This window comes from Triplophysa dalaica, chromosome 14 (genome assembly GCF_015846415.1).
Source record: "Triplophysa dalaica isolate WHDGS20190420 chromosome 14, ASM1584641v1, whole genome shotgun sequence".
Classification (NCBI taxonomy): Eukaryota; Metazoa; Chordata; class Actinopteri; order Cypriniformes; family Nemacheilidae; genus Triplophysa; species Triplophysa dalaica.
This window is the reverse complement of record NC_079555.1, coordinates 18,297,005-18,311,794: the sequence shown is the minus strand read 5'-3', so window position 1 is coordinate 18,311,794 and position 14,790 is coordinate 18,297,005. Positions and strand designations below refer to the sequence as shown.

The following is a 14,790-nucleotide window of genomic DNA, read 5'->3' as shown; positions in this document are numbered from 1 at the left end:
GGCTCTACCTTGTCATTGTGAAACTTTTACACCCCCATCTGATGTCAATGGCGCAAAAATGGGTTATGCAGTATATGCAGTGCATAGGGGCACCGCACAAGGGGGGCGCCATGGTACCAAAATATTATTTAACAGGTTTTTTTTATAAAACGTTATAAAAAAATACAAAATATAACGAAAAAGTCAATCTCTAAAATGTCTTACTTTCTAGCATTTTAAAAGAGTTCAATAAATATATATTTTATTTAATCAAGTTATTATGTCAACCAATCACTCTTTGACAGACAAAAAACCAAATTGATCGAGCAAAGAAACTTCCCAAAGCGCAGAACAAGAAAATGAAAAACAAGTAAATTGACAAGTACCAACAATTGGATAAATATCGATTATCATTTCATCTAAATCTGTGCAGATTTGCGTGTGCACACTGAAACAGTGCAATGATTGACAGGATGGCAGAGACAAGAGGGCAAAAGAATGTTTGTTAATAAAAAATATTTTCTGCATTTAATGTATGCAAGTTTGTCTTTGTTTTACTTTATTGGTGTGTTCCGGTTGAAAATCCCCTGCAGCTGGGAAACTTTGTGACGGTGAGACGGCATAGTCGCAGGACAAAACATCACTCAACCGTTCCGATTAAAGTCTCGAACAGGTTTGCCCCGCTCAGTGACGCACCGACTGAGAAACCTGCTGAAAGTGCCCTAGTGATCGGTGATTCTATTGTCCGGAACGTTAACATAGAGACACCAGCCACAATAGTCAAATGTTTACCGGGAGCCAGAGCGCCTGACATCAAGTCAAACTTAAATGTGCTGGCTAAGGCTAATCGTAAATACAGTAAGATTGTTATTCATGTCGGCACAAATGATGTTAGACTCCGTCAATCGGAGATCACTAAAGATAATATTAAAGAGGTGTGTGAGCTCGCAAAAACGATGTCAGACACTGTAATATTCTCTGGCCCCCTTACTGCTTACCGTGGTGATGAGATTTATAGCAGATTATCATCACTAAATGGCTGGTTGTCTGAGTGGTGCCTGCAGAATAATATAGATTTTATAAATAACTGGAAGAGTTTTGAGGGCAGACCTGACCTGTTGAAACGAGATGGTCTCCATCCCTCCTGGGATGGGGTTTCCCTCCTCTCTAGAAATTTGGCACACAGTCTTAATAATGCTAAAGTCTGACTACCTAGGGCCCAGGTCAGGAAGGAGACAGAATGGCTTAACCAACTGTCTGCTTGCCGTCTCGCGTTACAGAATACACAAAATATACAACATGTAATAATCCCTTCTTACAAACAACATAAAATAGAGACTGTGTCTGTCCCCCGGATTAGCAAACATAAGATATTGCGTAAACCTCTTGAAAGTAATTTAATAAACGTTAAACAAATCAAACATGAACAAAATACAGATAATCAGCTGTTACGACTCGGATTGCTTAATATTAGATCTCTCTCAAATAAAGCACTTTTTGTTAACGATTTGATAATCGATCATAAAATAGACATGCTTTGTTTGACAGAAACATGGCTAAAGCCAGATGATTTTATTACTCTAAATGAATCCGTTCCCCATGATTATTACTATAAACACGAGCCTCGTCTAAAAGGTAGAGGGGGAGGTGTCGCTGCACTTTACAAGAATTCTTTTATTACCTCTCAGAAGTCTAATTTTAAGTACAGTTCTTTCGAAGTCATGGTACTTCACGTATCGACACCTAATACTAAGGACAAAACATTTTTAAAATTTATTCTAGCTATTGTATATAGGCCTCCAGGGCACCACACAGATTTTATTAAAGATTTTGGTGGGTTCTTATCAGAACTAGTACTGGCCGCAGATAGAGTCCTTGTCGTCGGTGACTTTAATATCCATGTAGACAATGATACAGATGCCTTGGGACTGGCTTTCAAAGACACTCTTAACTCCATGGGCGTTAGTCAACATGTGTCAGGACCCACTCACCTTCGTAATCATACTTTAGATTTAATACTTTCTTATGGTATAAATGTGGACGATGTTAAAATCGTTCAGCAGAGTGAAGATATTTCGGATCATTATCTGATATTATGTTTGCTTCAATGGCCTACGGCTGCAAATCAAACTCCTTGTTACAAATATGGTAGAACGATTACTTCAACTACCAAAGATGCGTTTCTCGATAATCTGCCTGAATTGTCTAAAATATCCAGCATGAGTAATAACGTTGACGATTTTGACACTACTATTGAACATTTTAACTCTACTTTCTCGGAAATATTAGACACAGTTGCTCCTCTGCGTTTAAAGAAAATTAAAAATAGCAGCCCAACACCGTGGTATAATGAACACACTCAGACTCTAAAAAAAGCATCCCGTAAAATGGAGCGCAACTTTAAGAAAACGAATTTAGAGGTATTTCGTATAGCATGGAAGGATAGTACTCGAAATTACAGGAATGCAATAAAAACGTCTAGATCCGCCTACTTTTCAACACTAATAGAGGAAAACCATCACAACCCTAGGTTCTTATTTAACACCGTGGCTAAATTAACAAAAAATAAGTCGTCATCGACGTCAGATTCTGATTATCAGCATAACAGTGATGAATTTATGAACTACTTCACAAGTAAAATCCAAGATATAAGAGAAAAAATTATAACAATGCAACCTGTAGTGAAATCCGCTGAACAAACTAACTACAGCACCCCTAAGGAGAAATTGCAATTATTTTCTACAGTAGATCACGATGAACTGTCTAAAATCATTAAATCATCTAAATCATCAACATGCATGCTAGACCCTATACCTACAAAACTACTGAAAGAAATGCTCCCCGAAATTATAGATCCTCTTCTTAGTATTATTAACTCATCTCTGACATTAGGACATGTGCCTAAAGCATTTAAGGTGGCTGTTATAAGGCCTCTTTTAAAAAAAACCAAACTCGACCCCAAAGAACTAGGGAATTACAGGCCTATATCGAATTTACCTTTTATATCTAAAGTTCTGGAAAAAGTAGTTTCAACTCAATTATGCTCCTTCCTCCAAAGGAATGACATTAATGATGAATTCCAGTCTGGATTTCGAGCATGTCACAGTACAGAGACTGCTTTGATCAGAGTTACAAATGATCTGCTTTTAGCGTCTGACCGTGGCTGTATTTCGTTATTGGTGCTGCTAGACCTCAGTGCTGCATTTGACACCATTGACCACAGAATACTTCTACATAGACTCGAAAATTACGTCGGCATTAACGGAATAGCATTGAAATGGTTTAAGTCTTATTTATCCGACCGTTTTCAATTTGTAGCAATAAACAATGAGGTGTCCCGCAAATCACAAGTCCAGTACGGTGTACCACAGGGCTCAGTCTTGGGACCCCTGCTCTTCGCATTATACATGCTACCTCTAGGAGATATAATAAAGCGACACGGAATTAGCTTTCACTGTTATGCTGATGATACTCAACTTTATATTTCCTCGATGCCTCATGAAACCCAGCAGTTTCATCGAATAAAGGATTGCATAGTTGACTTAAAAATGTGGATGAGTAACAATTTTTTACTACTAAACTCGGACAAAACAGAAGTGTTACTTACTGGACCGAAAACTGCTATGCGTAACAACCAAGAATACTGCTTAACGATTGACGGTTGCTCCATAAAATCCTCGTCATCAGCTAAGAATCTTGGCGTTGTATTTGACAGTACTCTCTCATTTGAAAGCCATGTCGCAAACACCTGTAAAATTGCATTTTTCCATCTTAAGAATATATCTAAATTACGTCATATGCTGTCACTGTCAGATGCAGAGAAATTAATTCATGCATTCATGACATCAAGACTAGATTACTGTAATGCACTTCTAGGTGGTTGCCCTGCGGGCCTATTACAAAAACTGCAACTGGTTCAAAACGCGGCAGCTCGAGTTCTTACACGTACAAAAAAGTATGAGCATATAACCCCGGTTCTGTCAACCTTGCACTGGTTACCTATAAAGCATCGCATTAACTTTAAGATCTTGCTTATTACCTATAAAGCCCTACATGGTCTAGCGCCGCAGTATTTGAATGAACTTCTATTGTATTACAGACCACCACGTACATTACGCTCTAAGGGGTCCTGTCAGTTGGTAATACCTAGAATTTCAAAATCAAGTGCAGGTGGTAGATCCTTTTCTTATCTAGCGCCTAAACTTTGGAATATTCTTCCCTGCACGGTCCGGGAGGCAGACACACTCTGTCAGTTTAAATCTAGACTAAAGACTCATCTTTTTAATCTTGCATACACTACACCTCCATAATATTAATCCTCAGAGGATTTAGGCTGCATTATTTAGATCAACCGGAACCAGGAACACATCCAACAACAAATTATGTACTTGTTGCATCAAAGAGTGCAGAACAGTACTCTACTCTCAGCCAGTCTTGTCTCTTTGTTCCAAGGTTACCGCAGGATGCAGTTCATGCCCAGACCTGATGGCAGAGCTGAGAATGGGAAGCGGTGACCTGACAAGTGCTAAGAGGATAGAGCTGGATAAAGGACGCGACAACTTTGTTTTTTTCTACAACATTTCAAATGCTATTAGATTGTTAATGATAATCTTTAATTTTTATATTTTTATTAAGCCTTGTTGTGCAAGCACTGATGAGCTTGTGCAGAGGCAGCAGCTTTTGCCAGAGGGGAACTGGAATCCCCTGGTTGGGCCTGGGTTCCCCTGAGGTTTTTTTTCTCGATGGGAGTTTTGGGTTCCTCACCACCGTTTGCATATTGTTTTGCACTATCTGCCTGGCCGGGGGGGCTGCTTTAGAATTCATACTTGTATTAAATGTGTCTCATGTACAGCTGCTTTGTAACAATGAAAATTGTAAAAAGCGCTATATAAATAAAGTTGAGTTGAGTTGAGTTGAGTTTTCATAAAATGTTAACCACAAACTAAAAATGTCTTAAAGAAAGAGCAAAATCCAAAGATTTTTTTATTTGCATTATAATGTCTGTTATCAATCTTATTTAGTTTTTCAATAAAATTTTAATTATGAATGCACAGTAAAGGTATTTTTAACATGAAACCACAAACTAAACATTTGTTTTAAAGTAGGCGTAAGTGGAAAAAAAAGAAGACTGTTTGTATATGAGAAGGCCTGTAATGTGATAGCCTACATCTTATTCTGGTAATAATAAATAATGTTAATAATACTTTATCTTAAAAGGGATTTTTTTATGTATAACTTTGACAATCAAAATAAGTTAATTTACTTATCAACACATCTCTAATGGGCTACAACTCGATTGTTACTTATATTTGGGATATTTGAAGAAGTTTTATTGATTACAACTGGACAAGCTTTTTTGTTAAAGGTTTTAAATGTCAAAATTCTAGACTACAAAATTGAAACCCACTTTTATACAATATATAGCCTTTTTGGGGGTTTTATTTAGTTAGTAAATGCAAAAGATCAAATAAAAAATAGTTAAGCCTGTTAGTCGCTTAATAAAAAAACAATCCTCTGATCATACGATTATTAAAATAAATAAAAAAATCAGCAATTATTTATTGTATATGTCTGAACATAAAATGTATGTACTTTCCCTACTTTTTGCTCCTTTGTTTCATTAGTTTGTGTATCTGTTACACTGTGAAGCAGTTGGAAAAGTGTTTCTGTAAAAGGAAACCTATATGCTTCGGTTACAGATGCAAATCTAATTGTCACCTTCACATAATGTAAAATATAACTAGAATGACTCCAAAGGTAATATACAACTTGTCTGCAGATTTTTTATTTGTTGTGTGTTTTCTATATTGGGGAGGCCCCTGCATGATGTATTCCGCTCTGTGCAGACTGTGGTCTCACGTTGTTTGAACATTGGGGGGGTTGAACATCCCAGATAGCACACGAACATCACGGAGACGTCTATTTGATGTGTGTGTTTACATCTGGAAGACGTACTTTTTAGAGTGTTTGCTCATCTGCAATACGTCTATAGGACGTTTTCTGTTAGAAGATGTCTTTAAGATGTAATGATTAGAATGTATGTTAAACTGACATAAACTCTAACATAGAAGAGATTATAAAAAGAAAGAAATTAAGTATTGAAAGCACCAGTAGGCGGCAGCGATTCACTGTTTTAATGAGTGAGCCACTTAAATTATTAATTCATCCAATTTGTTCAAAAGTCAGATTAGTTTAGGAAGAAAACAAACATCAATGTGAATGCTTTTGTCATTGATAATTACAGACACTATTGAAAAATGAACTAGCAAAACAGATGGCTGCTTTGGTAACTTGTTATACTGATAGTTATAGCTAAATACATTGCAATGGATTAGCTAGCTAACATATATGGTGTGTACTTAGCTATTATTACACAATATTCTCATAACTCTTTCTCAGTACATGCTTTAATTTTTTTTGCATCCCTCTCTGACCAGCAGTTAAATATAGTCCGCTGTGCAGCGCTTCTCTTCATTTTTGGCGTACGTTAAGTTACCCGTGTGCTCTCCCATTCAAACACCACTCGCGTTGTTTTGGTGAAAGTGCGACTCATTGGTTGGGCGTTACCAATCGGTCCAATGGAGGGGGGAGTATTTTTTGTCTAATTTATTATGACAAACTCATATTTGATTAGGAACAAAATTATTGTCACAAAATAAAGTAATTCTACATATTTTTCATTTGATCTACTGTGATTTTCATGTTGAAATATTGGAGGGGTTGTAACTGATGGATTTGAATATTGGGGGGATTACCTCCCCCCCATCCCCCCCCATAAACTACGCCCCTGGTCTCACGTCTCCAAACCATAAACTGTTTAGCTCCAAACCAAACAGGCTGTCAGTTTGATTTCCACCTCTAGAGGTCACCGTTTTACAATATACTTGGAGCTCTCCACCTGCGTATCACAGTAGAGCTTTCCCTGCTGGATCAAACGCAACCAAGAAGAAACTATGGGCGGGGATTATTGCCGATAGTTCAAATAATCGTTAACGGTGCAGATTAATCGGCAAAAACGATGACCAGTTGACTTCTAATTAAAAGACGAAAAAAACATCCATGTAAGCAATTCTAATTGATAACCATTTCAGTTCACGTCTCTCCTCCAAACTCCGCCCACAAAAGCAGACTGTCACTGTTCTCTTAGAAGGTGTACTCATGGCGGGGATGCAGAGACCATACTTTGAAAAGTTGTTTAGTACTGGGAATTGTGTGAACGAGACCACTGTAGGATGTCAAAGGATGTCGCGAGCGGCGGTGCTACTGTCGGACCGCCCACTCCAGTCTGAAGTGCACTCTCAAATGGTTCACACACTGCAGACATTTTCAATTATTCGGCCAAAACCCGAACATGCTTTTTTTGCCATTTTTGGGCCGAAAATACGGTGCATCCCTATTCAAAATGATAAGATCACCATGTGGCTTATTGGAAAGAGGGACACAGTAATAATTCTTGATCAGAAATGTAGGGCTGTGGCTTAAATCAGTCTCAGCCAATGGACTAAAACATACACATTTTATATATATATATTAAGCTTACTGATATTATAAATATTATTGTGGGTTTCAATATATTATAGAAAGATCTTAGTAAACAATTTAGATTTAAATACTTGAATGCTTTTTAAATGTGTTTTTTTGATGTGGGACAGCAGTTTGCACAAACTCTGTAGAATGGCAAATATACTTTTAATAATTTTGTAACACAAATAGAGCATACAATTACAGATTTAAGCTGCAATTAGATAAAAGGACAAAAAACGAATGAAACTACACAGTATATCGGTCTCACAATGGTCGATTAAACACTTAAGCTGTCATATTACTTGAAAATTTCCCTGCTGAATGCCAAAAACAACCAATCAGTAATGGAAAGCTAGCAGCCAATTGTTTAATTCTGCAATTTTTTACAGGAGCAACGTTTATGGTCATTCTAATCATGCACATATTAGCCAAAGTTACTCAAGATCATTCACCACTTTGGTGCGGGACTTTGCGATTGCGGCTTCAATTCCTTCCAAGCTGTTGTCTCCAGGAGAACCAAATTCCATTGGCTCCTCCTCTTCCTGGGACTTAAGCCCATTGGCCACCGCCTGGATGGCACGTATCCACTCCTCTCTGAATCAATAGCAATGAAAAAAAAACATCAATCATTTAAGGGAAGAAACACTTAATCAAGAAAAAAAGGTTCCTCTTATTATTTTATCATCCATAACATCCCATTTCCATTGTATAAAAATTACCTAAACAATAGGGGTGTGACGAGATCTGATGTGTCTTGCGAAATCTGACTGGTCTTGCGAGAAGACAATTACTTTACACAATTGGCATGATCGAGTGTTGGGCTCGAAATTTCGATCATTTCAGTCACATATGCTCCCTAAATTTCACCTGTGCAACCTCAAAATATATTTGGGAGCATTTGTGTCAGTGAACATTTTGTTGTGTTGCAACCTTTTTTCATTAAAGCGGCCATTCCCCGTAAAGCCAAGTTTCAAACTTTAGTTTGTGTGTAATGTTTCTGTAAGAGGATAAACAATATCTGCAAAATGAGAAGTCCATGCCAAGCGAGATATTGCCTTTAACAGAATTCACTTTTCAAGGACTACAGAGAATGGCTGGAATGGGACTACAGCCCTTTACTTCCTGAGTAAATGAGGTCACTATTCCGAGTTTTTTAAAAACCTCCGCCTAAAGCAATATGCCAAAAAAGGGACGAGGCCATCCTTAGAGAAGAGGAAGAGTTGCTGGAGCAGTGTTTGGTTATCAGAGATTGTAAACATTTGACTGAACTGCGCAGTAAATTACTTTAACTTCCATCACAGTCCTACAGCTGGAAATAAGAATTAAGCTACACACATTTTAAGATAACCACCCATCAAATAACAGCTTCCATGACTTTAACATCGGCTGTGAAAGCTGTTCTGTGTAACACACTGATATTGTGTGTGTGTGTGCACACACCACTAAAACACTTCTTTGAAACGTCATTTGAAGTCCTGCATGCAAATGTCTCCTAGTCAATCTGCTTGTTTTATTACCCAATTTAGGTCCAATATAAATAGGCAAAACAAACGCTTCCATTATTAGTGTTAAATAATATAACCGGTCTGACCCTATCGGTCCGGTATCATCTCCCTCGCCATAGTATGAAAAAAATTGCGATCTCTAACAAAGATTGACGTTTGCACATGCACTAGCAGACCTCCGTTACACTTCGATCGATCCGCATGTGTTTAACTGATTGAATTGAAGTTGACGCCATTGTAACTGTTTATTGCTAAAAGCTGAAGCTTATAAATACACGTGCACTGAGAGGGGGACCTTCCAATTACAAAAGCCTGAGAAGCGGAAGCTCGCTGATATGATGTGGGTCAGACACACTCTCTAAGCGGGGAACCAATCACCACAGACTGGGTCAGCTCTACCAATCAGAGCGTTTCGGAAGGAGGGACGTTATATAATCCGGAAAAAGTCCAGTCGTTTTGTGAGGAGAGGGACAGTGGTGAACAAAAGACATGCAATATGTGAAATATAAAGCATTTTTTGGAAACTAAGAAACATAAACATCCACTGTAAAACACCCAAAAACATAATCAAAGCTTAAAAAATAGCAAAATAATGGCTCCTTTAATGTTCCCACTGTTTTCCATGTAAACAAGCACTAGATAGACGAATTTCAACGTTTTCATGAGTGTCTTGTGTCTGCAGTGCCTTGCGCAAGCACTAGTGTTTACTGCGGTTCGCGTGGCCAGAAGTGCTTTGGGGGTGAGCAGTTCCAGATCATGGCTGATCAGCAGCTGAGCTGACAGTACGACAAGTACAGTTTAGCCATTGTAAGTTCACTTTATGTATTTTAAATACATTCACAGGCAAACCTCTTCTAAAACAGATCATCTGTCTTTTACATATATACAATGTAAGCATAAAACATGATGTGTTTATGTAGTTTTAAAGTAGTTTTAACTGTTTCTCTGAAGGCTATGAGGGTTAAGTCAGTGTAAGAAGGAGGATAGACAGTGTGATATGATCGCCACCTTTGCTAACACAAACAGTCGCGCACTATGGAAAAGCACATAGAGAAAACAACCACAGCTCTTTACTAAAAGCATATATTTTGTGCAATTACTGCCCGTAGGTTGAGTTTGTGACAAAACATTTTGCAGTATTTACATATTGTTTACTACAGCGTAATAAAATTCATTAAAATATAAGTTTAATGTGTTTCATAAAGAACAAGTTGATTTTATAATGCCTACATTATTTGGCACTTGGTGTTAAGGTGAATAAGACTGTATTTACCTATATTTTTCATTATTGAGGATTTCTCTAAGAAAAAAAAATCTTGTCTTGTGTCTCGTCTCGTAAGATAAGTGTCTAGTCAGACCTCTAATATAAAATGCTTGTTAATCTTATACAAGTCATTGTTGGCAGAGAGCTTGTAAATACTACCAAATCTGCTTTCCTAATAAATACCAATCAACGTCCTTCTTTTCATCTGAAAGAGACGTCTGATTTTATACGGACTCTTAAAACCATCTCTGGTCCTCACCTCTCAGCATTGCTGTCCACATGGAAGGTGCGCTCGATAACGGTGGTCCACTGCAGGCAGCGGATGACAAATGTATTCGGCCGAGGTCTTTCAGTCTTCATCAGCTGACACTCTGTTAAAAATGGTAACAGTTCCAGAGAAAAAACTTTTTTGCCATGATCAACAGATTCAGTTATTCCTCTTACGGGGTGATTATTTCTTTAGAGAATAAGATGACAATTAAATATTCAGAGCATCGTACTTAGCAATATTAATCTCCTTACATTCAAACATTTGTTGCATCGGTGCAATTTCTGTACCACTAGCCTCACCAAAGAGAATTGCAAAACCAAAGACTTTCCCAACAAACAGAACAGCATTTTGAAACAGTCAGATCGAACAAACACTAGCAAGTTATCTCAAGACCAATCACTAAACACCCAGATATATAACAAATGTGCTTAACACAATTCAGTGTTTGTGTAGAGGTGTTTAAATGGTAGACTGAGACATACCGGCGACTGAGAAGTTGTTTAGAGGCGGCTGACTGTGGTCTGACGTGTCCGGCTTCTCCTTATAGCCAATGAAAGAGCCATCACTCTTTAAGATGAAATATCGGGGCCTCCAAGTCTTAATATATTCACCTGCAGACAGAAAGAGATACAGGGAAGTAGATTAGGAAGAGATATAAGGAAAGCAGAAAGATGAAGATTGGTCAATAAAAGAGTGAGACACGTCCCAAAAGATGGATAAATAAACTAGATCTCACCTCTTTTGTGGAGCCAGCCCTCCCTGACGATGCTGACCTCGTTCATACTGGGTTAAGGGCTGTGTGGGGCACAGGGCAGGGAGACTGGGGGAGGGGGAGTGCCAAGTCTCGGGTCAAGCGGGCGTTTGGTACAACAGAGCTGATCACACCTGGATAAGATAACACAATTAGACCAATGTCAAGCAAAATAACTGTTTCTACCCAGCATCATATAAAGTAGAATCATGGCAATATTACCACCAGCAAAATATGACTTAAAATATGCTTCCGCCTATGAAGTTTACTTCCGTCAAAAAACTTTTTGTAATAATTAAACAGTTATTACAAGTTAATATAATAAACTTGTTAACTTATTGAGAGAGCTACTCCAACTTTCACCTGGCTACCCTACAGAAATACCACCTGTTCAGCAATGTTTCTAATGCAAACTTACCATAAATACTGCGTTCAGCACTGCTGTATCGGTCAAATCTCAGAGGATGTCATGTTTAGTGAAAAAGAGTCTGTGGGAGTCTGGGGCCTATTTGTTATCTTACAGAATAATACCAATTGCCATATACTTCCAACATTGAACTACAGCTGTGAATAGCAAGAGAAATCATGTCATGTCTCAATGGTGTGTATAAAACTCTAAATGGAAATATACTGTGCTTATTTTACATTGCATGAATGAATTTAAAGTGCTGAGTCTAGTATTCTTATAGAAGTTGCTTTCCATGTGGGATACAGAGTGCTGATCTAAGATCAGGGTGTCTCTTCAGACTTCATGCTGAAGGAAAATCAGACTTTGGTTTTATCAGTAGAAAGTTGAGCTGACCGACTTGTATAATAGGAAGAAGGCTTATATTCAACTTATTTGCCTAATTTTGCCTATTTATTCTTTTTTGATAAATAGCCATGTCCCATATAAATAAAAATGGTAAGTGGTCTCGTAATAATAAGTATAACACAATATAAGATGTAGTATTTGAATCATAACCTTATGTACCCAGTGTTTTACATTCAGTGACAAGCTGTACAAATCACGCGCACACATGACATTTATAATGATGATCTTTCTGCGTTATATCCTACGATATCCTTATTAAGCACCGAAAGCACTTACCCTTCCACATCGCTCCGATCGTGCTTCAAGCTAGAGGCCTGCAAGGGTCCTCAAATTTAAGCCCTATACTGAAATGCTCAGGCCCAAGTCGGCCCATGTCCGACAGCTTATCAGGATTCTCAGTCCGAGTGTTTTTTGTACCTCCGCTTTACACAGGCTGTTGCAACCATTAAAATGGTTTAGTTTTTAATTTCTAAAAATTAGTTAGTTTTTTTAATTTTAATTTCGGCTTTCATTTCTTTTGTCATGAAAAAGTTTCTCCAGTCTGGCAGTGATAGTTTTTCTAGACTAACAGTAAACTCGGGCTGTACAAATACCATCAGATTTTTAAAGGCCTCTCCTTTGACAAAGCCAATCGGAAGCATATCATTAGCGATCATTTTAGTAATTAAAGCCGTTATTTGCCCCGCTCGTCTGGCATCCAAATTGGTTGGTCTGACCATAAAACTAGCAACTGATTGCGGACCTGTGGATGGACCTGCTGGGTGCTTCGCCCAGTTGTTGATCCATGATAAGCCAGCTTTGCATTGCAGAGTTTGCACTGCACTTTATTCTCATTCATTTTATTAAAGGACCCCCACACAGAACTAATTTTTGACATCGTCTCAATTTATCGTATCCGTTTGGCCACGCGGGTCTACAGTGTGCATAACTTCGTTAACAATTGTTGTGAGAAAATGTTTTCCTCTACTGTCAATTCAATTCAAGTTTATTTATATAGCGCTTTTAACAATGTGTATTGTTTCAAAGCAGCTTTACAGGGGCAAACAGGAAAAACAGAAAAGTTAGAACACAGCACAGTGCTGTCTCTTGATTAACAGCCTTTAGGTTTAAGGTGCGTCGTTATTGGCAGCGCCACCCTATGGTTACATGAACACGTTACGCGTGAAAACATCGCACACACTATTCGAAATTCTATAATTAAAAATTTAATCGAATATTCGAAATTCGTGACTCATCCCTAATTAAAATAGTTTAGTTTTTTATAATAAATTATATTTCGTTTTTTCTATATTAGTTTAGTTTCTTGCTCAGGCACAGAACGCAGTTTGATTGCAAACCGCGCCAATTTTAATGATCGGAATGCATGATGGGTATGAGCCTGCTTAATTTCCTCCTGAAGCTTCGGCTGTCGGTGTAAGAGAAAAAATACACAGGTGTACGCCACACGATTCCATGATGCCCAGTGTCACAGTGTCCAAACTTGTCAATATATTTAGTTTGTCGGACATCAAGCAGCGCTGCTCAGACCGATCTGTGTGTATGGCAGGAGATTTGATATAAACTGATAGGTCTGCGCAACTCCCGCATAAGGTCGAATAGGGCTGCACGATAATTAATCACGATAACACTAAATCCTATTGTAATTGAGCTGGCTGCGAAATGCAATGTCTATATGTGCATAAATCACATGATATTCATCGTCGGTTTATCGTGACAGCCGTAGTTGAAAACATAAATCACAAACTAGAGCCCGACCGATTTATCAGCGGGCCGATATTAGGAATTTTCATAACTATTGGTATATGCATTTATAATGGCCGATAAATTAATATTTTAAAAAAATAATTATAAATGGACGATCACCATTCAACCATGTTATGAGTGTTGGCGTTGCATAGTTTGTCCACCAGAGTCCACTCTAACGCCACAAACCCTAGAACCCGCTGATACGGAGCGAATGACAAAGATCATCGGTGAAGTGTGTTCATGGTAAGTTGGCAACTGTCACGAGACATGCATTGCTGATATAACAATTAAAAGAACATCCCCATCAGTTCTCTAAACTCAACAAGCATGACAAAATTCATGATTAACATGCAGTGCTAATTTCGTTGACGAAAACTAAGACAAAAAGTATTCGTTAATGACATGTTTTCACTGACGAAAACGAGACGATAACGAAATAAAAATGACTGCAAGATAACGAAACTGTAATAAAAATATAATGACATTCTCGTCAACTAATAAAAACGAGATGAAAATATTCTTGTCCCACCTGCCGGACATCAGTTTGCGTGCATGTGCTGCTTCTATATGCTGCTATAAGCGGTAGAGAGAAGTCTCTGCGAGAAGGGTAAGCAAGCACAGACATATAATCTGTCTCCACGTAGTTTATAATGCGCCTTACTTTCCTTCACGATCGACCGGTAAAACACCAACTGCACTGCAGGCGAGACAACCCGAAACACATTAAAAAGGCAAGCTCAAACCTTTTTTATATGCCTATGTTAACTTATCCGGTAACACGAGCTGCTGCATACTGTAGTAATGCAACAAAGTCGGCCAAAAGAAAACCAGCGCTATCCTCCAATCATTACAGAAGCGATGAAGCGAGTTAAACTTTACATTCAAACCAAATATGTAACATGTTTGCATGACTAAAGAAATGTAATACAATTTATG

The 14,790-nt window shown here is 38.1% G+C and overlaps 1 protein-coding gene across 1 annotated transcript in view; it reads right to left on the bottom strand.

The window, feature by feature from the left end:
• akt2 (v-akt murine thymoma viral oncogene homolog 2) overlaps nt 1–14,790 on the bottom strand; it is a 40,097-nt gene that overhangs the window by 9,294 nt on the left and 16,013 nt on the right. Inside the window, exons 2-5 of the mRNA XM_056766819.1 lie at nt 11,280–11,428; nt 11,026–11,154; nt 10,532–10,643; nt 7,956–8,097 (exon numbers count right to left, since the gene is read on the bottom strand). Of these exons, the coding sequence (XP_056622797.1) occupies nt 7,956–8,097; nt 10,532–10,643; nt 11,026–11,154; nt 11,280–11,325 (429 nt within the window). The 5' untranslated portion in view covers nt 11,326–11,428. The remainder of the gene's footprint in view (nt 1–7,955; nt 8,098–10,531; nt 10,644–11,025; nt 11,155–11,279; nt 11,429–14,790) is intronic.